This window comes from Castanea sativa, chromosome 1, assembly GCF_040712315.1.
Source record: "Castanea sativa cultivar Marrone di Chiusa Pesio chromosome 1, ASM4071231v1".
NCBI lineage: Eukaryota > Viridiplantae > Streptophyta > Magnoliopsida > Fagales > Fagaceae > Castanea > Castanea sativa.
The window spans coordinates 35,464,500-35,489,605 of record NC_134013.1 but is presented as its reverse complement, the minus strand read 5'-3'; the positions used below and the strand labels follow the sequence as shown (position 1 = coordinate 35,489,605).

The 25,106-nt window shown below is 34.0% G+C and overlaps 1 protein-coding gene across 2 annotated transcripts; it reads right to left on the bottom strand.

Moving 5' to 3' along the window:
* Positions 1-1,601: 1,601 nt before the first annotated feature.
* Positions 1,602-22,044, bottom strand: LOC142614123 (laccase-15-like). 2 transcript variants are annotated; one of them, XR_012840366.1, is made up of 9 exons: positions 21,849-22,044; positions 20,551-20,702; positions 15,825-16,069; positions 14,744-14,869; positions 14,027-14,627; positions 13,560-13,918; positions 11,856-12,064; positions 5,694-5,745; positions 1,602-1,819 (listed from the first exon to the last, which is right to left on the bottom strand). XR_012840366.1 is itself a non-coding variant. In XM_075786673.1 (8 exons), the coding sequence occupies exons 1-7, from the start codon at positions 21,939-21,941 to the stop codon at positions 11,862-11,864; spliced, it is 1,779 nt and encodes a 592-aa protein (XP_075642788.1). In that variant the 5' UTR covers positions 21,942-22,008; the 3' UTR covers positions 1,602-1,819; positions 11,856-11,861. The 2 variants fall into 2 exon arrangements, 1 of the variants encoding a protein (XP_075642788.1); XM_075786673.1 differs by lacking the exon at positions 5,694-5,745 and having other exon boundaries at positions 21,849-22,008.
* Positions 22,045-25,106: the final 3,062 nt, after the last annotated feature.

Genomic DNA, 25,106 nt, shown 5'->3' with positions numbered 1-25,106 from the left:
GAATAAGAAGAGCGGGGAGAGAGAGAGAGAGATTTTACACACAAAAAAAGTGTTGGAGAGAGAGAGAGGTGCAAGAAGTTGGTGAAAGACATGATTTATTCTATGTTATAGATAATAATTGATTGCCTATCACTTTCATTACACGAACTCATTACTTTTTTTTCATCACTCATAATAAGTTACATAAGACAATTATGGCAAAAAATGTGGTCAAATTTGTGGTACTAAATTTTTTGTAGGGACATAGAGAGAGGATGAGAGAATGGGGGCGGCTTGATACATTTGGGGGCTTAAGGTGAAAATTGATTATCTTGTCTTATATGCAAAATTACTACTAATTAACATGAACCACGTGATTTTTTTTTTTAAACACACAAAATTTGACAAAACTTTTTACATTTGTTGATGTGGTTGATTGATAGTGGTAAGTAAAATAGTGATGTTAGTGGTGGACCTAGATGAGAACTAGTAAAAGTTTGCTAACTCAACTATTGTGAAATATGTAGCACTTTTTTTTTTTGAGAAATGCTACATTCACAATATTTTTCACAACAAATCTTGGATATTAAGTTGCTTCTTGTTTTCTATTTGAACCCACCACTAATTTTTTTTTTTGGTTATCAATAACATCCTGTAACAACCTACTAAAGCTGCTATTTAGGATTTGTTGTGAAAATGTTGTGAAAAATGTTGTGGATGTAACATTTTTTGTTTGTTTTCATTTGATAAAAAAATTAATTAATTTATTGGTTAATATGTCGGCTTAATTAAGTTAAAATTTAGGGGCCTTTTTTTTTACTTGGGCCTTAGGCGACCGCATTAATGGCTTATACCATTGAGCCGGCACCCTGAGAGAATTTAGACAAAAAATTAGTGATGTTACATATGCAAATATAAGATTATTGATGAGACAAATTTTTATTGATTCTCATTTAGATTCATTACTGACATCACTTTTTTACTTCCCAATAATCACTCACTACATCAACAATTTAAAAAAAAAAAAATTCATGTGTCTCCTAACTCTTTAGGATCAAAACTGTAAGAAGAAGTAACTCTACTATATATTCCCTAAATTAATAATTAATTCTTGTAATAGAGAATTTACCGTAACATAGAAAATTTAATCAATTATAGTGCTCAAATTTACAATAATTTTATAATGAGAAATAAAATAAATAAATAAATCATTTAATATTGACTCCCGAGTACCAAGACTCCCAAATAAGCAAACAACTAACGTGTCATTCTAATATTTGTTTTTCCATCAAAGAATTTTTCTTAAGAGAAAAATTCTAATAATATTTATGAATACCATATAAATATTTCCCCTAGCCTAAGGCTAGATTTGTCCCCGCTATTGGTAACATAAGCCATAAATTATGGGTCATGCTAATGAGTGCCTTTAGGGCAATTATTAATAATTTATTTTAGAAAAGTTTTAATATTACTTTTATGGGAAATAAAAAAAGCTATCAAAACATTAATTGTTTTTTTTTCTCATAAAAAATTTCTTTAAATAGATTGTTAATTATTGCCCTAAGGGCATCTGTTAGCATTTCCCATTATTTAAATACCACAAGTTCACAAAATAAAATATATGACTACATAAAAGACTCCAAACACTGGATAATAGATTCTTAAATGTAGTTTTGGTTGTGACATATAAGTGTAATAAAATAAAAAAGATTCTTAAATACAAACTCTCGAAATAATTAAGCGTAAAACTGCCAAAAGAGAACACGATATTATTTGAAACAAAAACCCAACTCTTACAAAACTCGATTAAGGTTCTTGCTGCTCCTTCAACAGATAAGACCTGTTCATTGATTAAAATAAAATAAAATTGGTGAGCTAGCAAAACTCAGAAAGTGTTAGGTGGCATGAGAATTTAGTAAGAATGTATAAATGAATGTAAACCAACATGTGGATATGCTTCAAGGTTAACTTCTTTGAGCATTCTTAAAAAATTGTTTATGAACTTCATAGTCTAATCTTTATGCAACCCAAGAAAATAACTTCCATATTTTCCTTACAAATATATTTCGTTACATTAAATAAGACACTTTGCTTATAAGAACATTAAAATCTTAAAGAAAATTTCTTAATAACTTATGAGAAAACCTCATTCTTGAGAAATCATGAACAACTCATCAGTCATCACAATTATATTTCCATCATTTGACATCATATAACACGTTTCTTTAAAGATTTTTTTTATTTATAATACCATTCATAGGAAATCAGGAAACAATATTAGATTCATTATAAAATATGGTGTAAATTTTTTTTTTCCACTCACATTCTTTTCTAAAATCCCTTAATGATGCATATATCACTCTTATCCCTAAAGTGTCATTCCCTGAGGATGTTACACACTTCCGTCCCATTAGTCTATGCAATGTGGTGTATAACGTCATATCTAGGATACTTGTCGACAGAGTAAAACTGTTTATGGACAACCTCATGACCCCCTTCCAAAATGCTTTCATCAAAGAGAGGAATATTATGGATAATATTCTTATTGCGCATGAGATCTTTGATTCTCTGCGCAAAAAAAGGGACAGGAAAAAATCTTTTGGTGCCTTAAAAATAGATATGAGCGAAGGATATGATAGAGTTGTTTAGAATTTCTTGAAAGCTGTTCTTTTATCCATGAGATTTAGTTCAAAATGGGTGAATTGGATTATGGAATGTGTTATAACTGTACTTTAGTCACTAATGGTAGTACTTCTAAATCCTTTATACCTTCTAGAGGAGTTAGAAAAGTAGATCCCTTATCCTCTTACCTTTTCCTGTTGTGTTCAAACATCCTATCACTTTCACTATTGAAAGCTGAGAACCTCAAAAAAATTAAGGGTGTCCAAATTGGGAGAAATGGGTGATCTTTCATCCACCTTCTATTTGCTGATGACTCACTCTTGTTTTTTCAAAATGATAGGCATTCTTTGTCCAATTTGTAGAAAGTTGTTGATTGGTATTGCTCAATTTCAGGGCAAAGTAATTTTTCAAAATCTGATCTCTATTGTTCCTCTAATATGCCTAGAGAGGACCAAGATTTTCTTGCCCAAACCCTTCTAGTAAATCTAGTCCAAACTCCAAGCAAATACCTTGGTTTAAAAATTTCAGGCTTAGGGGGAAAAGAGTGGCTGATTTTCAAGTCCTGGTAGATAGGCTCCAATCCAAACTATAGGGTTGGAAAGCAAAACTGCTATCACAAGCAGGCAGAACAATCCTCATCTCATCAGTCCTTCAGGCAATGCCTCTTTACACCTTCTCTTGCATAAGAGTTCCTAAAACAATCTGCAAATAAATGGATGCCATAACCTGGGAAGCACGGGTGCGGCGTTTGGGCTGCCGCACCCGCGTCCGACGCGGGGACGCGTAGGCGATGCCGCTGCCTGCGAGTCCGTGCCGCGTCGGGCATTAAAAAAACAATTTTTTCGGCGTGATTTGCGCCGATACAGCGCCGATTCGGGCCAACGCGCGCGAAATTGGGCTGATTCGGCCCGAATCGGTTCGTATCGATTTGCCGGTATCGGCCGATACCGGCAGAAATTTGTCGATATCGGCCGAAATCTGCCGAAATCTACCGATATCGGTCGAAATCTGCCGAAATCTACCGATATCGGCCGAAACCCAAGACCCAGCCCTCTCCCTCTTCATTTTTCTTGCGCCTCTCTCCCACTCTCTGCCTTCACTCTTCAGCTAGGCTCTCTCCCATTCTCTGTATTCTAGTTATTATTTACTATTGCTCTTAAATTTGGTATATATTTATATAATGTGAAAAAAGTATGTTTAACAATATATTAAAAATATAAATAAAAATATTTTTAATAATTTTTTAATCGCCGCACCCCGCCGCACCCGCACCCTACTTTTTCAAAAATTGCCGAGTCCTGCACTCGCTCCCGCACCCGCACCCGAATCCCGAAACGCACCCGTGCTTCATAGGCCATAACTAGAGCCTTTTGCTGGGGTCATGATTTAAGAGTTAGAAAACTGCACCTCATAAATTGAGATACTATTTTCAGACCTAAAAGAAAAGGAGGACTAGGGCTCAAAAAATTCAGTCTCATGAACCAAGCAATGTTGGCCAAAAAATATTGGAGAATTGGCCACAGATCTCAAAACCTCCTAGCCAAGACTTTTAAGGCAAAATACTTCCAAAGAAACTCTATACAAGAATATGCCTTCCTAAACCTCATCATTCCTGGATCTAGAGGAACATCATTGATAGGAGAAATATCAGCCTTAAAGAAGGCATGTGGATGATAGGAAATGGTAAAGAAATTTCTTTCACTCATCCAGCTTGGTACCCTTGCCAAACACAGAACCTGGCAAGACACAATTTAGAATCTGGCTCAGTGGCTAACTTAATAGATACTAGTTCACAATCTTGGAACGTTGATCTGGTCAGAGCTTTATATCCCTTCACTACATGTAAGGAAATCTTAAGTTATCCCATTGAAACTCCCTGTGAAACTCCCCGTGAAAATCATTACCTTTGTGTGGAAGATTCTACATGACAATCTCCTTGTGAAACTAATCTTAAAAAATAGGGGAATACCAACTCCAAGTATCTGTCCCTTATGTGAGAATGAGGATGAATCTATATCTCATCTCCTTCTTTATTGCCCGTTTGCTAGAGCTGTGTGGCTTGGATCCCCTTTGGCTGTCCATACTTCTGACTTAAATGATGTAACTTTTGAATGTTGGATTGAGACTATTTTCCAATGATTCAAACAACTTGACCAAGAGATGATGTTCTACATTCAATCTTTATTCATCCTCTTGTGGACGACAATTTGGAATTATAGAAATAAAGTGGTTCATGAAGGTATAAATCCCAACCCAATGGAAATTATTCTAACAGCTCAGTGTTTGACTTGCAGGTACCAAGATGCTTTCTCCAAATACCAAGATCGTGACAGAGCCAAAGATCATCAAGCTCTGAGTTGTGGTAATGGGAGTAACTGGCAGCTGATCATCAAAGTTGCTAGAGTCAGAAGAAAAAAGCCCAACCGAAGTGGATATGCCTATGAAGCTACCATTCTGAAGGGAAACATCATATTCACTGGTAGAGCAAGTTGTGCAGCTATATCAGTTCATACTGCTATTCAGGAAGCTATTGTGGAGGTGTTACTTAAAGCTACAAGTCTTGGCTATAAATTGATCCTTATACTAAGCGATTGTCAGAAATTGGTCCAAGCATCTAAATGGAGAAACTTCTCCCACCTGGAAGGAGAAAATCATGCTCACAGATCTACACTATCTCTCTCAGATGTACTAATCTGTCAATCTATTTGTGTTCCAAAGATGATAAAACACACTATTTACAATTAAATGATTAATAATGTCTTTTATTATAACAAGAAACATAATTATTGATGAGTATAACTTTCCATGGAATTAGAAGGCGCCAAACATTCCTTGGAATTTCAAGACTTTTTTTTTTTTTTTTGACAAGAGAAAGTCCAAACATACCATAAAACTTATCAATAAAAAATAATATTTCTCAAACTCCTCCTTTTTCATAACATGTCTATTTAAAATTGAACATATCACGTTTACTAATATAATTGCATAAAACAACACTGTATATAACGTTCATTTATTAAAATGTTATAATGCAACATAAGCTTTTCAAAATGTGTCATGACTGACCAAAAGCTCATAAGCAATTCATGTACCTGAAAGCAGAAGAAACGAGAGCTTGAATCTTAACGAGCTCAAACTTGGGTTCTTGTAATTCCAAAACAAAAAATAAATCTTATTAGTTATTACACTTAGTTCACAAATCTAAAGGAAAATCAAACATAAAACTCCCAACCTTAAAAGCATATGTAACTCAAGAAATTCCTAACCCATCTAAATTAAGGTGTTCCCATAAAAAAAATTACATACATCAGATGCACTACTTCAAAGAGTATACATTTAACAAAGCTATATCACACACATTATTCATGAATCATGAAATATTAAAAGCAGAGATAGCGAGGCTTATGCCTTTACTTTACATACTAAACAACAAACCCAAGGCATAATAAACTTCAATCAAGTAGTTTGCATGTGTAAAAATACGGACACAAAATTACTACTCCAACCAATCAACATAATTCGATATAGTACTGATATTTTCAAGTCCTCTTTAAGTTGATCACTTGATTGTCTGCAGATCAGTCCTTTTATAAAATTCATTTGACCTGTTTACACTTTACAGTTATTAAAATATAGTCAAATTTTTACTGAGATGTACTAATTTATGTCTAAATTTTACGACAAAAATTCCAGCTCAAAATCAATTCTTGACAATTATTAGAATTTATGTATTTTGCCAAACTTAAATTTGTTATGACAGATTTAAGGTTTGAAATAAAAAATCAATACTATTATAGTACTCAGCCAAATGACGTGAAACTTGATTGAAATTAAAGCCTCAGATTTTGGTCTAACCATCTTAGGCTTTCAGACTCAACATATAGAATTTACTTTTAGATTTTTAATTACTACCTGCACCAAAGCTCTACTATAGCCAGCACTACAGATTATTCTTGGAAATTTCGCAAAGTAGGATCAAATGGTCTTATTTGAACATGAAATTTTAAACCCACTTACAAGATAATATGGTTTGTTAATCCTAAACAAACCATTTTAAATCAGTGGGATTATAGTCAAGTACTTAGAAGTTTAGGCAGTTGCACTGTGTAGCAAATGAGCAAATTTAAGAACAGAGTTTATTTTCTTTCAAAGGGAGTTCCAAACATCTATAATTAGATATTAAAATACATCCGAAATGATGATGTCATGGTATTAATCCCCTAGTGCCCTACACTCGACCAAAATTCATCCCACTACCACACACATAGCAATAGAAAGAGATCTAAGAATCAACTTTATACTTGACCTTTCTGAGATCGAGACCCATTTTATACATTTTATTTTCTATCCTATACCCATGTAAATATGGATCTTGTAGACTTTTTTTAGAGAATTCTATATTGTAGAGTTCTTTAATTCTCACCTCTTTTTCATAATAAAAGGCTAAGATTATTCAATATCATCAATCCCATAGTGGTTCTTGTTAGGTCATTTCCCATGAGCATATTTTTGAAAAATTTCAAAAATTTCAGGTTTTTGTTCAGTCAAATTGACCTTAGAAGAGAATTAATTAGCCTAGTCACATTCTATGAGGGTGGCAGGTTTTCAATAAAAGCTTGGAATGCATCATTAATGACCATTCATTCAGAAAAAATTTCAAGAAAAATATCCTAGTACCCATGGACTTGTTCCGTGATGGGTTTGTCATCACCCATCTTATAATCTAGAAATATACCCACCACATATTTCTTAGTTCCAGCATCTTCAATTGAATATTTCCTTTTTAAAGCTTCCCAAATTTTTTTTTGCAAACTTATAAAATCAATAAATACCAAAATAAGAGTTTGACTAATATTGCAAAATATGACCATTACATTTGCGTTATCTTTCTCATAAACCAAAGCAGATGCAAAACGTGCAAGCTCAGCCATATCAGTATGGACACAATCATCAAACAAAACATAATGTGGATTGCTTCCAAATAAATGGCATACTTAAAGACCACATCTTATAGTGATTTCCATCAAAAGGATCAAGTTTTGACATATCCAGAACAACAAATATTTTGTTAATTATTAAGAGCAGAAATAGCTTCTTAAGATTCTTGAAAAAATAGTTTGATTGCATAAATTAATTAGCTAAAGTGTAAATCAGATACAATGAGAAATAGAAACTTATCAATCTATTGAGCCTAGGCATGGAATTGAATTCGTTGTCCTTAAAAAGTGATTTTGCCCCCACTATTATGACCTTTGGTGCAAATAGCTCAAATAGTCATTCTCTAGATACAACGGCAACTTTGTTTATGTGCAATCACAAATAGAGTTTAAATTTGTCGTAAGATGTTTGATCAGAATTTTTACAATACAATATATACCGCTTTCTGTCAAAAAAAAAAAAAAAAGGAAGAATTTTTACAATATAAGAACCCACGTGTGTAGACTCTAGAGTAGGAAAAAGCTAGATTTATGCAATTGGGTGGCTTGATTTGCAATCTGCTCTCTATGGAAAGAACCCCAATTAAAAAAACGGTAGTTTTTCTGAATGTTTGAAACTCTTTAAATTTTTCAAGAGAGAAGAGAGTGAGTAAGGAAAGAAATAAAATGGAAGCTTATGGAGACCTTGCTAATAGAGGATGAATTTGTTGGATTTCATTTCTTTGATACTTGAGCTGTTCAAGGTTATTACTGCACACTCTTGGTGCAATGGTCACTTTATAAGTATAAATGTTTGTAGGATGTGGGGGGCAAGTGTCGGGTTTCAAGTTTCTAGGAAGGAGTTTCACACGTATATACACTTAGACTAGAGTAAAGTAGAATTTCTATCTTGTAAAAAAAAAAAAAAAAAAGCTGCCCAAGGTCATTTCTTTTATTAGGGGATTTGTTTCAGCTAGGTTTCCACGTGCTGGCTGACTTATTATGTTGTGGGCTTGGGCTTAATCCAAACACATAGTTGGGCTTCAAAAACAATGGGAGTAGAAAAGTTTTTTATATGTCCAACATTTGTGACACTGTCCTGTAACAACAGACACCATATTGGTCAAAGAAGAAAGTAGAAGGCTAGCGATGGGAAGAAGAAAAGCACAACGGTTTGTTTTACTAAACTCTTCACAGCTTCTAAAGGACAAGTTTAGCATAATATTTTTTTGGGTAAACGACCTGTGGTTCAACTAATCAAAAGAAGATGCTAAATGGCTGGATAATTTAACAGTATTTGATTTAAAATAAGAGAGGTGCTACGTCCATAACATTTTTACAATAATTTTACAACAAATCATAGGTAGTTAGTTGTTATAGGTTCAAATTTGAATTTAATACTAAGATTACTTTTTTGTCCCAACAATAACAACCAGTAACAACTTGCCACTTAGGATTTGTTGTAAAAATGTTGTGGACATATCATTTCTCTTAAAATAAATACTATATAAGTCTAGTCAAAATGGCTGGATAATTTAACAGTACCTGATTTAGAATAAATGCTAAAATCATGGCTTAAAGTCATCATTATATCAATTTAAAACGTTTAAACTAAGTTAGAAAAAAATTTACACACAAGTTTATGTGTTACTGGGTGTGTGTAATAAACACTATTTATTAATTTAAGAAAAATGTTGTGAAAATATTGTGAACATAACACTTCTTTTTATTTAATGGCTTATCATTTAAAGATGAGATGTGCTACGTCCACAACATTTTTACAACAATTTTACAACAAATCATAGGTGGTTAGTTGTTATAGGTTCAAATTTGAACCTAACACTAAGATTACTTTTTTGCCCCAACAATAATAACCAGTAACAACTATCTGCCTAAGATTTGTTGTAAAAATGTTGTGGATATATTGTGAACATAACATTTCTTTTTATTTAATGGCCTATCATTTAAAGATTATTGGGTTAGGCTTACCACAATGATATATGACAAAATCTACTATTTAGTTTTTGTAATTTAATTTTGGTAATTTTTTAATGTAATTTTCATTACTTTATATTTAGGCTATTTATTTTCTCGATTTTAGGTGCTTTTAATGTTTTTTAGGTCAAATTAGGTTCCTATTATGATAAGGTACTAATTAGAATTTATTTTAGGATATATTTTTTGTCTGTCAATTTTTTAGGAAGTCTTTAAATAGGCCTCCAAGTCTATAAACGTTTAAAAAAAAAAATTAGATTCAATTTAATAAAAATTCATACTTTTTACTCTTTATTTTTTTGGTAGATTCCAGACTCTTTCTTATTTGGGATACCAAACCCTTCCATGTTCACATCCAAACACCCCAAACATGTGAGCATGAGCAACCAATGGCCCGTTTGGTAGTAATGTTCAAACACTAAAAATTGTGGACCAAAAAATTAAAGTGCTTGGTAACGGTGTTTTATTATGGGTGTTTGGGTTAAAATTCTCAAATTAAGATGTTCAAAATATGTGTTATGAAAACTTATCAAATGGGTCCGTTTGGTAATATTGCTCTAGTAATGTTGTTTGTATTTTGGAAATATGTGTGGGTTAAAAAGTATGTGACAATACGTATAATATTGTTTAAAAACTGAAAATTGTTGTTCAAAATCCCATACCAAACTGCCCAAATTTTTAATTTTCAAGCAACGTTGTTGGATGGTCTTTTTGTAAATAAGTTGAAAATCATGGAGCCCATTGATAAGACCAAACTCTGTCTACCTTCCTCTTTTTTCTTTCTTTCTTTTTCTTCCACAAAGCCCACCCCTTTGTCCCTTTTTTTTTTCTCCTTAAATAAAATAGTATTCTTTTATTATACAATTATCTCTTTAAAAAAAAAAACACATACACAAATCAAGCACACAAATATTTTTTTTCACATTTTGAAATATGTTATTTGAAACATTGTACTAAACACATTTTTTTTTTTTTTGCATTATGAGTACTTTAAACATGTATTATCATAACACTTTTTAAATCACAGTTTTCATATCATTTTGAATACTAATACTTGAACATAGCTACCAAACAGACCCTAAACATATAAAAATGTGAAGATCCTAGAATAGGAGCACACCTAAGTATTCAAGCATATGAACATATGGTGACATGGGAACATATTGATTCACGTGTGTGAAGGCCATTAATGCAACATAGTATAATTGAGCTCGTCATAGTGGAAAGCCCCTCATAAATCATGGCCTAGAAGAAGTACAAAATGAAAATTTCATCAAAGGTCAACATGTGGTCTAGTGTGTACAGTTGAAGTCATCGATAGCAGTAGGGGTATGGGGTAGGCCCCTAATTGCGAGAGTAATCCCTAGATTATTGTCCTTCACACAAAAGATAGTGAATTGAAGTCATCTGAAGTATGCTACAAAAGTAGTATATGACGAAGGGTACAATTAGTGTGAGGTGACAAAAATGTGTACACAAATTAGCTAGGTTCACACATTGTTGTTGACCTTTATGTATCATAAATGAGGGTTGACACGAGGCAAAATTATAGGAAACATAATACATGTTGATCGATGTTTATACTATAATATGGCGCACTCTCACACATGCAATAACCCCACTAGGTAAATGGCTTTACTTCATAAATGCAATATGTTTTTTGGTAGAGAGAAATCAATTGTTGGGTAAGGTTACAAATCTTTGGGTTGACGTATATGTTCATACAAATGTGTCTATTCCTAAGTGGTGCAAGTTTGACTATGAATACTAAGACCCTCATTTTCATTTAGACATAATTTCATTCTCTTTGTAGACAAAAGGTTGTAGTTTGTGCTCACCTCCTTAACAAGAATGCCATGCCCGTTTAGGACCAACAATTTTAAGGTTCCATTTCATGAATTGACAGTGTGACAAAATCATGCTTTTATTATAAAAGAGACTTAAAGAAAGTACAATTCCTAAAATTTTTTAGCGGATTTTATATATATACACGTGAAGATTTTATTTTATTTTTTCTCCATTTCAACATGTAGGTAAGAAGGATTCAAATCCATATTCTCCACATAAGAAGAACTAACTAATTACAAACAGCCACAAGACTATTGGTGTTGAAAGAACTCTTTTACTCTTATTACAAAATTTAAGTTGAATTAATTCTTAAGAAAAACTCTTTTACTTTGTTTTCATTTCTCAACAATACTAAGTTGAATTAATAAATGTCCAATATATTAGACTACCCCTATAAAGAGAAATTCTACCTATAGAGAAATATGTTACTTTATTGTGAAATCATATATTTTAAAATAGAGTAAAGTCTAACCAAATAGGTTATTCAAATAATACCTGACATTATTTTCTTTCATACAGCTTCTTGACTTCTTGAGAATCATCGAAGTCCTTAGGCCAAGCGAGTGAAAGTGGTCTACATGGAGGCATATAAGTTGGGGGTGGGCGGATGCTTGTCTCGGGTGTGCCACCATTTTTCACTATCATTACAGTGTTCATGCCCCAATCAAGATGTCGTTCAAAATGACAATGCCAAAACCATACACCTATTACAAATCATCCCATGTTAGTGTAGTATTTATGTAAGATTCAAGCAAGGAAAAATCAAGGTTAATCTTTAAGGATCAAAGCATAAACTAAAACATGTTTATCATTCAAAAATAAGAAATATACTAAAAATCAAAATTCTATTAATACATGAATTTTCAACCTTCATCTATTGAATATTAAAAATATATTAGCAAGACAAAAACTAGACAAATTAATTATTTCTTAATATATTTCAACGCAATCATTTATGAAAATGAAACTTAATGTTCTTTTATTAGAAGCCTAATTGTAACAATATTCTTCGTTGAAAAAGTCAAATATTATAATTGAGTTTTCCATTATTTTTAAATGAAATTGAAGTCATATTCTCCTTCTTCTTCTTTTTTCCCTATTCAGTTAAGTGTAAGAAAGAGGATTCAACTCGATCTTGAATTCAAACCTCATCAAATGAGACGTGTTTACTAGTGTAAGTAAGGGAATTAAATCTCTGGATTTAAATTCCACATGAGAGGGATGCCAGTAGGACTTATATATGACCATTGACATTCTCTTTATTGTTGTATTGCCTTTATCACTTTATTTTACTATTGTGTATATACTATAATTTCAAATAATATATACAAAGTAAAACTGTGCGATTTTGGTAAATGTTTGTGTTGGAGTGAGTGTGTTTCAAACTCTTAATTTATGCTTGTATCCCACATTGGTTAGAGGTGAGCTCTCATATAGGTTTATAAACCATAGCACCTTGAATGGTAGATTGAAAGAAATGGGTTAAGGGTTAGAGTTGGGCTAAGGGTTGAACTTAGACTTGTCTCTATCTCTCTTGGGCCTCATTCATTTTTTTTCCTTTTTCCTTAGCCCAATCTTATTCTGCCCGTTGGGGCATTTAATGTGCAGCCCATTGGCTGCACAGCCCAGCAGCCCTCACCTCATTAGCTTAAAACCCTAAAAAATCATACTTTTCAACACACATAATTTCTCTCTTCTTCTCCAGCCGTATCCCTCTGTTTTTTTTTTCTTTGCTGCACTTTTTAACTTCAATTTTTTTAAGAAAAGGAAAGGCAAGTAAAGTTGTTCCTAGTTCTTCTTGATTGAGTGTGTGATCAACTTGAAGAAATTACTATAGTCTAATCTTGGGGGTTGTTCGGCTAAGAGAGCCATTCACACCGAGTTCTACTCCGGGTGGTATGAATTAACCTTTAAAGACAACGCATTTTGCGTGATTCTATAGTTTGTGAGATTTTTCTAACTCTATCTATTTATTTTTGTCATTGCTAAATTTTTAGGGTTTGTATTGTTGAATCAAAACTTGTTTATTTAGCCATATTTTCTAACAGTTTGTGCCGAATTTGGCCTAGGTGAGAGCCAAACACAAGTTCTAGAGTTAGAGCCGCTAGGCGGAGTTCTAGTACAAGCCTAAATAACTGTAAATCTTTTCTTTTCTTTTTTTTTCCCAAAAAAAAAAGAAAGAAATTTAAAAAACCTTACCAGGATTATTTGCTTTGAATCTGATGGTAACCCATCCAGCCTTTGGCACTTCAACAGTATTTACTTCAGGTGGATCAACCAAGTTAAAGTTTTTGGGGTCTGTCTCATTATTAAAATTTCCAAAACCTGATCCAACCACATAAAAGCTATACCCATGCATGTGCATTGGATGATTTTGTGGTATTTTCAATACGGAAGTCCCTTGAAAAGTTATCTCCACCTCTTCATTGTAATTTAACACCTTAACCCTGGTCCCTTGAGTTGGTATTGTAGTGTTTAATGGCAAATCGTCTGAAGTGAAGTTAAAGAAAGATTCTGGCCAATTTGGAAAATCTGTGGAATAAATGCCAGGCAAGTTCCTGCTTCATATTTAGAAACTGTGTTATGATCAATAATAAGTATTTACAAAATAGAAAAAAAAGAATCAAATGATAATCCTCAAAGGGAAAAAGTAAAAATGGGAGTACCTATAATAGGCAAGCAATACATCAGTACTGGGGTTCACAAAACTCATGTTGCTTAAGCTAGTTGCTATCATATTTCCATCTATACCCGCACAAGATGCATTTGGACAGGGAAGATAGTTCATAGAAATTGTGATAAACATTTTTGTAGTTATATTTAATGGGACATTTACTGGGTGGTCTTTGCTTGCTAAGCTCCGTAGGCGAGCAATAAATTTATATGCAGCATTATTGTCCGTATAGGCAGGAAGGTTGCTAGGAAAGAGTGGAACATCTGGGGCAGTATAGTTGCCATTATACATGAGAATTGCTGTAGCATTTGTGTCATCAAACCCGTTAAAAAACGACTGGTCAGTGTCATATTGTCTAGCGACAACGTAGTAGTGGCCCAAAGGTTGATTTGCTGTTAGTAAGAGATTCATGGTTTGTCCCGGGCTTATCACTATAAAATCGTTGTTTATGGGTTTTACATAGTTACCATCCGTTCCAACAACTGTGATATTATGCTTAGCAATTCCAAAGAAGAGGTCAGCATTCATAGCAGCATTGATTACTCGGACAAGATATGTCTTCCCAAAATCAACCACCCAACGATGAGTTGAATCTGTATCATATGAGTAACAACAATCAAAACAAATTTTTGGGCCTTTTCCTTGTTAGAAAAGTGTACAATTTTACATATACTTATTTGAAACGATAATGCATCTATTTTTTACTCACCTTGAGAGCATGGTAAGAAATCTCCCGGTTGGCCATTGATCACATAAGAATCTGATTCGGGTGCGGATGCACCAGTTTTGAGGTCCTCTAGTACCAAGGCGTTAATGTTTCCAATATACCAAGATCCTGGGTATACGATATAAGTGGATTAAGAAGTGTTTTTAAAAAAAAAAAAAAAAAAATCCTTTTCTTAATTTTGCTAAGGTGAGGATAGATCCATTAGTAACAACAAAATATATATAATATATATTTACACACACATTCATAGTATATGATTGAATAAAATACTATTTTGGTCCTTAAACTTTACCAAAAGTTTGTTTTTTGTCCCTAAACTTAAAAAAATTATTTTTCATTCTTAAACTCTGTAAATAGTTTTTTTAATAGTTTCAAAACAGAAATAAGAATGAGAAAATAACATTTTTCAATAATTTAGGGATGAAAAAAAAATCTTTTTTAAAAGTTTTTATGGATAAAAAGTAAAACATTTTTAATAGTTTAAAGACGAAAGCCAGGTGTTTTAAATTTTATGGACCAAAATATATAGTAATTTACCCTGTAAGATACTTTTTTTTTTTTTGCTGAATACCCTGTAAGATACTATTACATTAGTTAATTGTTAAACATTGTCTAAACATCAAGATGCTCGAAGGTTAAAGAATACACCTAGGGGTTGAGGGGGAGATGAGGGGTTCAGGTAGTGACTAGGAGATTTCTAGCCATTTATAAAAATAAAATAAAAAGATTAAAAATAAAGGAAAAGATGCTCTCGAAGGTTAAGAATAGCGCGGTAACACCCATGAAGAATAAAAATAAAAATAAAATAAAATATAAGGGTTGGTAGAAGATTCATATGTGAGCTACAATATTAATTATATGAGTGATGTGGTTGGTAAAATATTGAAGTCACACATTGGATAGCAGTGAGAAGAAAAAATGATTAATATAACATTTTTGAACTTAAACCTAATTTCTTATACTTTTAGATTAAGGTGGTTACCAAAAGTGCTTTAATAAACCCTCACATAGAGAAGAATTCATATTGCTTGCAAGATAAATGATCCATAAAAACTTGACATACCTAGTATGAAAATTTCTTCACCATCTGGCTTCGGGTATGGAGTTGTTGTTCCTTCTATGGGATAAATAACTATGGCACCGTGGACAGATGATCGTGTCCAGTTACTATGAGCATGCCACCAAAGAGTTCCTTCCTCATCCGAAAAAATGACTTCATATGTGAAGTTTGTACCTGGTTCTATTGGACATTGTGTGATATACTCAGGACCATCAGACCATGGGTTTCTTGGTTGTTTCACTCCATGCCTGTAAATAGCTTCAATTTATCATTATTGAATCTTCTTGAACATTTATTATTATCATTGTTATTATTGTTGTTGTTGTTTTTTAGCCTCTTCCTCTTCTTGATTGATTATATAAAGAAATTTCTAGTTAAAAAATTCAAGGAAAAAAAGAGCATAAGGTAAATTAGATGCCTTGCGTAGGTGCCTTAGAAATGATTTTCTACTAGAAAAAGAAACATGTTGGTTTTGGGAGATTCTACGTTCTTCAAACCAAAGGGCATCACTTTGTAATGATAATTTTCAGTAGGAGTGACAAAAGTTGTTTTCTCTTGATCATCCAAAACCAAGGGTATTTGATGATACCCTTGGAAAGCATCCTAAAAAACTCATTTAAGGATGCCCTACAGTGGCATCTACCAATTGATTTATACGAGGCATGGGAAAGGGGTCTTTGGGGCAAGCTTTGTTCAAATCTGTAAAGTCTACACATACTCGCCATTTTCCACTCTTCTTCTTCACTACCACTGTATTAGCCAACCATTCAGGATAAAAAACCTCCTTAATAGCCCCAGCCTACTTAAGCTTGATCACCTTTTCTTTGACAGCTTCGGAATGCTCCTTAGATGGACGCTGAGATTGTTGCTTCTTTGGTATGACGGTTGGATTGACATTCAGATGATGACAAATGAAGCTCGAATCCACCCCAGGAGCCTCGTAAGCGTTCCATGCAAACATATCAATATTTTTCCTAAGAAACATTATCAACTCTTCCTTCTCTTGAAGAGGCAGTTGAGCTCCGACCTGGAAGTACTTCTCTTTATCATTACCTATAATAAATTTTTCTAGCTCCTCGCACTCTACCCCCCTATCACACCATCAAATAACACAGACTTCTTTAATTGTTACAAATCACGCTCTACAGATTCCAAGGACCCTCCTTCAGCTTGATGTTTAATAGTAGAGACTAAACACTGTCTAGCCACAGACTGGCTCCCAATCAATTCTCCAACCTGATCACTGGATGGATATTTCACTTTCAAGTGTAAAGTGGAAAAGACAGCTCCCATGGCATGTAGCCACGGTCTTGCCACAATGGCAGTGTAGGGAGAGTAAGCGTCCACAACAATGAAGTTCACCTCTACTACCTATGAGCCTGTTTGGACTGGTAATTTGATCTAGCCCTTCGGTATAACCACCTTCCCATCAAAACCCACCAGGGGTGAATCATAACTGGTCAAATCATTTGGTTTTAGCTTTAGCCCCTTATACAAATCAGGATATATGATCTCTGCCCCACTGCTTTGATTAACCAACACTCGCTTCACATCATATCCCCCTATCTTGAGGGTTACCACCAATGCATTGTCGTGTGGCTGCAAGGTACCAACCTTGTTCTTGTCAGAGAAACTCAGAGCTGGTCGAACTTCCACCTTGCTTCTCTTCGGCTTAGGGGAGGAGTGCCCAGGGTTGGCTGAACTATAGATAACACCCTAGAGGGGTGAGAACCAGTCCTTTCCAAGACGGCAAGAATGACGTTGATTGTGCTTAAAGGTGGCTTTAAAGAAGCATCTCTTTGTGATCTTGTGCTTGATTGACCTCCCTGCTCATTGGGGTGATATAAAAACTGCTTTAACTTACCACCTTGGACCAACTGTTCTAGGTGATTTTACAAGGTTCTACAGTCCTCTGTAGTATGCCCTTACTCATTGTGGTACTGGCAATGGAGGCTTTAATTACGCCTCTCTGGATCTCCTCCCATCTTGTTTGGCCATTGAAAATATGGTTCATTCTTAATTTTTTCTAAAATTTGATGCATTGGTTCTCGAAATACCTTGTTAACCACCTGAGCAGTAGCAGCCCCATACTGCTCAGAAAAATCCCTCCGAGGACGATTATTGTTATACTTGTTCGACCTAAAGTCCCTCCTATCCTAAGGGACCACCTTAGCCTTGCTTACCCAGTTGTTGGTCCTCCTCGACCTGCTTATACTTATCAATGCGATCCATGAGTTGACGTACATTACTAACTAGCTTCCCTGTCAATGATTTCCTCAACCCGTGCTCGGCAGGTAGGCCGACCTTAAACGTTCTCACAGCCACGTCATCAAAATCTCCATCAATTTCATTAAACATCTCCTAGTATCAGTCAGAGTACGTCTTTAAAGTTTCTCTTTCTCGTATGGCCATAGACAGCAAGAAGTCCAAAGGCCGAGAAACCCTACTACAAGTTACAAACCGAGAACCAAAAGCCCTCGTAAGCTCCTTAAAAGAGTGAATAGATCCCTCCTTCAGGCCATTAAACCACCTCATCACCACAGGCCCTAAACTAGACGAAAAGACTTTGCACATTAGAGTCTTGTTCTTAGAATGAACAGCCATTCTTTGGTTGAAATGACTTACGTGCTCCACAGGGTCCATCTTACCATTTTATATGGTAAACATTAGCTGAGTAAACTGCCGGGGAAGCCTCCCTCCTTCAATTCTTTGGGTAAAAGGTGACTTGGAGATCTGATTCAGAGCCTTACTCATGGCATCGTTGCCCAAGCCTTTACGTGACAGACCTCTCCTCCCCCTCCTATCACGATATCCCTCGTCACAGGAGAAAGATTTGCTAGGAGGGGTCCTTGACCTGTACCAATAGCTAGGATCATTATCATCATCAGAAGAATGGTTGGAACTTGAAGGAGTTCCTCTACGCTGCTCCTAGCGCAACCTTCTTCTTAAACGATCAATCTCCAACTACATGCTTCTGGTAGTTGCCTCATGAGAGATGTGGCTTCCACTCTTGGACTTGCTCCTACCAGTGTGTGTGGTATGGATATTAACTTCCCGGTGCCACCTTTGCTCAAGGTTGAGAAACTGGGACCCAACAGACTCCTCCCTGTTTGGCCCTGAACCCTTCATGACTTAATGTCGTTCTCACTCAAGCACAAGTGTCCCCACAGATGGCGCTTGATAGGGTACGATAGAGCGCCTACCGTGAAGTCGTCCATAGAGGTCATCCGTGACTCAGCCAGTATTGCAAAAACCCCTGAAAACCTTACCTATGACTACCTCGTCCAAGCAAGAAGGAGCTTGGACGAGGTCCGCATGACCAGGGAACGAGATGCCTCGTCCTAAGAAAGTCGCGAAGCTCGTCCTGAAGGAAATTCATCCATAGAGGAACGACCCCTATTTCTAAGCTAAGTACGCTCAACAAGAAGATACTAGGACGAGGCTGTCACACTTAGGAAAATTTTCGAGTGTAATATTACAACTCCTTATTACACGTATAACTTTCGGTAACCGTTGTGTGAGAAGTATATAACTCCTAAACGGTTATGGAAGTTATCTTTAAATCCTTACACCTCCTTGAATCTAGGGGAGGTTACAAGTGTGATACCCGTCTATTAGAACACTATATAAACGCTCATTTAAACAAAACAAAGGTATGCGATATATATTTCCCAAAAAGTTGGAACTTCGAAAATATAGAGAGAAAAACTAACTTAGCCATCAGAGGGTTCTTGGCCGGCAGCCTCAGTCACCTTTGATCGCTTTTCTTTCTTTTCCAGGCCATCGAAAGAGCAAGTAGTCCTTCCAAGTCTGGAGCATCTAGCCTACTGATTTTCTTCGCATTATCAACGCTAATTGTAGGGGCAAGGTTTGAATACAAAGCCCAGAAGTGGACTTAAGCCCAAAAAGCCCAAAACAATGAATTTGTAGAGGGTGTGCTAGCAACTGAACCCCAATGAGTTGGACCGTAATCACAGTAGGTTCTATGATACTTGAAAGCATGAATAAATAGGTTTATGCAGAGAAAATCCTCCTCGGCAAGGTTCGAGGATAGTACTTCTTATATATTTCTCTTAAACTTAAACACAATTACAGTTCTTGAGTGTGCAGTGGTTTTTCTATAAATTCTCTGATGATTCCCTTATAATGGTAATTTCTTTCTTTATATTCCTCTTCCTCGCTTCATCTCAGCCCTCCACGTGTAGATCAGATTGCTGGCTTTGATACTTGTCCTATCAGCACCTTCCTGAAGTCTTTGGTAGTAGCTGTAAGGCTGCTTACCACTGTTCAGGCATCACCTCCACATTAATGTGGCCAGAGGGTTAGCTGTAGAGCATTCAATGCGGTGGTAGCAACTTTTCCTTAGATATTTCTTAGCTTCCCTGTGTCCTACGTTTCCTTGATATTTATCCTTACTAGGAGAACCCTTCGAAGTGTTGTCCTTAAGGGCAGACTAATCCTTCTTACCTCTGCTGTATTTAGCTGAGGAGGCATTCTTCCTCAGAATATTTTCCATAACCCTTGTGGCTATAATTTGCTCGTGGCATTCTAATTCCTACATCTTCCCTATTGTCTATATGTCCTCGGACCACTAAGTGTCCTCGGACAAGGCCCACAACCCAACATATTCTCCTGGGCCTTTTATCCCTACACTAGACATAACAAAATTAAATCTTGGATATTAGCTAGGAGAGAGAGAGAGAGAGAGAGAGAGAGAGAGAGAGAGTACCAATGAATGGTGACACCATAATATCCTTCATTATGAACATTAACAAATACAGTATCTCCTTTATGAACACGAATTACTGGTCCTGGAAAACTGTCATTTACAACTAACATGCTTTTTGTGCTGCACAGCCTTGTAAAATTTTGCTCCCTTAGCTGCAAGAGGAGAAAGGAAGAAAGAAAACCAAAATAATAATAACCGTTATGAATATTAAATATTGAGAGGTGACTCACATAATTTGAGGCCTTAGAAAATAACTCCAAGTAAAATATTTTTATATATTCAAATATCAAGTAAAGAGTATATATATCTTACTTCTTTATATATATATATTCAATTTATAGCGTCCATTTCAGAATGATTGTACTTTATTATCATACTAAAATACCAATTGATTTTTGGTGTAGATAGAGTTCAAACTCCAAATTTTTTTATTCAAGAACAATAGACTTTACTAGTTGAGCTAAAGAGAATGTGAACCCACTAGATTTCATTTCTTTTATGTATGTAAACTTTTACAAACAATACATGCATTTAGAAAATAATATAGTATTTTATATAATTTACTTTGTCAATTAACTGGATCTGATTTATCAAAAATACATAAGATTAAGAGAGTCAATATCATACTGGAAGATATTTTGATTTAGTTTAAAAAACAAAATATTTTGGTACCAGTTAATACTACAATTTTCGAGATTATTGCTCTATATATATATCTTCATCAATCAAAATAAATGTCTTAATAATATTTAATATTATAAACCCATACTTTATTTAATATCTTAATTGCTAGCTAAAATGCTATTTCATTAATAATAATAATAATAATAATTATTATTATTATTATTATCATTATTATTTCAGTTTTTTGGGTATAAACTATAAAGACATAATCATCAATTTATTAGTATTATTTTTATATATATATAAAAAAACATTACAGTTTGAATTTTAAAATGAAGCTCAGGTGGGTTGTGACGCAGATTACACACAAAACTAAAAAGCAAGTTTGAAAAGAAGCAAAAGAGATAAGAGACGCACTGAAAAAGAAGCAAAAGATTCCATCCAAAAAGAATTTTGAAATGAAGCTCAAGTGGGCTGTGACGCAGTTTACGCACAAAACTAAAAAGCATGTTTAATGGTCGGTTGTGACGCAGATTACACGCAGATTACACACGTGATAAGTTTAATTAGCTTTTACTTACAGTTATTAATTAAATGAAAAAAAAAATAAGACCAAAATTATATCATGCAATAGAAAGTTTAAACACAAAACCAGTGGGTTGTTTGACACTTACAACAAAATCGTAATAATGAACCTCACTTTCAGCCATGCGAAGTAAAAACTTACTCAAACAAGCAAGCCATAGGAGTTTTGAGAACAAACCCATCTTGTTCAACCCAAATCTATTTTAGATAAATTTGTATGACGATTCTTATCTTTATATAATCATCAATAGAAACACATTTCTATGAACTGAATTGTTAGCTGGGCTATTAAAAAAAAAAAAAAAAATTTGTTAGCTGGGAGTTCTTTAGTTAGTTGGAGAGGGTGACTTCTTGTTAGTTGGAAAGGAGTTCTTTAGTTAGTGGGAGAGGATGATTTCTTGTTGACAGCATGAAAACACAAAGAAAAAAAATCTTAACCTTCAAAAGTAAAGATAGTGGGTTAAATGTTTACTAGATGTCAAGCGATAATTCTGGCCGGATAGAAAACAAAATGGTGTATGAGTTCTAATTTAAGCTTCACATTAATTACTTTTTCAAACAAAAAAATAAAAGTTTATGAGATATGTTCTATTTTATTTTATTTTTTGATAGGAAGATATATCTTATTTTAAATAACTATAAAAATGCGGTATTATTATACTGTAACATGAATTATGGTTTTTTTTTTTTTGTGTGTGGGGAAACTTGCAAATAGTGAGTTATGGGCAATCAATTTTTTTTCCACCATTTATAAATTGCCACATGGGCAAGTTGTGGAGATTTTTGTGACAGATTTATTAAACAATTAAATGGAAAATGTTAGGAACACACAAAAATTCACAATTATTGTCATAACTTGCCACATGGTGAATTGTGAATTGTGAGGTCAAATGACAAGTTCATATTTTCTCTACTCACAACTCGTCACGTAATAAGTTTAATTAGCCTCTACTTACAGTTATTAATTAAATGGGAAAAAAAATAATAAGACCGTAATTATATAATGAAATAGAAAGTTTAAACACAAAATCAGTAGGTTGTTTGACACTTACAACAAAATCGTAATAATGAACGTCGCTTTCAGCCATGCAAAATAGAAAGCTACTCAAACAAGCAAGCCATAGGAGTTTTGAGAACAGACCCATCTTGTTCAACCCAAATCTATTTTAGATAAATTTGTATATCGATTTATATTTATATAACATTGATTAGATCATAATTAGAAACACATATCCATGAACTGAATTGTTAGCTGGGAGTTCTTTAGTTAGTTGGAGAGGATGACTTCTTGTTAGTTGGAGAGGAGTTCTTTGGTTAGTTGGAGAGGATGACTTCTTGTTGACAGCCTGAAAACATAAAGAAACAAAATCTTAACCTTCAAAAGTAAAGATAGTGGGTTAAATGTTTACTAGATGTCAAGCGATAATTCTGGCCGGATAGAGAACAAAATGGTGTATGAGTTCTAATTTAAGCTTCACATTAACTACTTTTTCAAACAAAAAAATAAAAGTTTATGAGATATGTCCTATTTTATTTTATTTTTTGATAGGAAGATATATCTTATTTTAAATAACTATAAAAATGCGGTATTATTATACTGTAACATGAATTATGGTTTTTTTTTTTTGGTTTGTGTGGGGAAACTTGCAAATAGTGAGTTATGGACAATCAATTTTTTTCCACTATTTATAAATTGCCACATGGGCAAGTTGTGGAGATTTTTTTAACAGATTTATTGAACAATTAATGGAAAATGTTAGGAACACAAAAAAATCCACAATCATTGTCATAACTTGCCACATGGTGAATTATGAATTATGAGATCAAATGACAAGTTCATATTTTCACTACTCAACTCGTCACGTGGTAAGTTTAATTAGCCTCTACTTACAGTTATTAATTAAATGGAAACCAGTATTATATCATGAAATAGAAAGTTTAAACACAAAATCAGTGGGTTGTTTGACACTTACAACAAAGTTGTAATAATGAACGTCACTTTCAGCAATGGGAAATAGAAACCTACTTAAACAAGCAAGCCATAGGAGTTTTGAGAACAGACCCATCTTATTCAACCAAATCTATTTTAGATAAATTTGTATAACGATTCTTATATTTATATAACATTGATTAGATCATAATTAGAAACACATTTCCATGAACTGAATTGTTAGCTGGGAGTTCTTTAGTTAGTTGGAGAGGATGACCTCTTGGAGTCTTTTGGTTGAATATTGTAGAAACCCAAGTTTATTTGTGATATAGGTACTCTTTAAACTTATTTGGAAAATTGAGGAGAGAAGCGAATTTCGGCAACACCATTGCCAAATTTTTGAGAAAAAGTAAGAAAGAGGAGAGAGAAATGATGTGATGGAAGTGGCAGAGAGAAAAAAGAAATTTTGGCAATGATATTACCAAAATATGTGCCCAAAAAAACCCAGTTGACTTACCTGAAATTGGGGACCAAAATTAAAAAAAAAAAAAAAAGAATTGTGGCAAGAGTAATGCTATCGTCACAAACTATTTTATAATATTTTTACAAATTATTGTTATGACCAATTTCATATTAGTTCTCATCAAGGCCCACCAATAACATCACTTTTTTATTTATTAATAATCACTCATCACATCAGCAGTCTGTGAAAGTTTTTGTAAAAAAAATTGTATCTCTATCATTTTGCCTAAAGTGGATGATTAAAAAAAAAAAAAAAAAAAAAACTCAATTGTGGCAATTGAATTGCCGAAATTGGAGGGTTTTTTTTTGGGTGTAATCATCCACTTTAGGCAAAAACCTCCAGAACAAGTCTGATAAGGTTAAAAGGATAAGGATTATATAATGGTATTAAAGTAAGAAATCCAGGCTTAGCTTTAATACCATTATATAATCCTTATCCTTTTGACCTTAGAGCATCCGTAGCTATAAAAAATGTTATTTTGACACACCAAAAGTCTACTTTATTATTTTACCACATCATTTTACAATATCCTATTTATCAGATGTTTTATCATTCAATTCTATACATTAAAATAATATTTATTACACATTAAAATAATATATTATCTCCTCCCTATTATCATCAACAACAGCAACAGCAACAATATCAACACTGATCAACAACATCAACAACATTAATAGCAACAACACCAACAAACGAACAACATCAACAGCAACAACACCAACAATACCAGTAAATTCCAAAACCAAAAACCTCAAAAAAAGAGGAGGAAAAAAAAAAAAACTCAACCAACCAACAAACCAAAGATGAAAAAACGCCGACCCAAACTCAACCAACGATCGGCCTAAAACCCTAGCCCAACTGACCCACAACCCACACAACGCCGACCCAAAA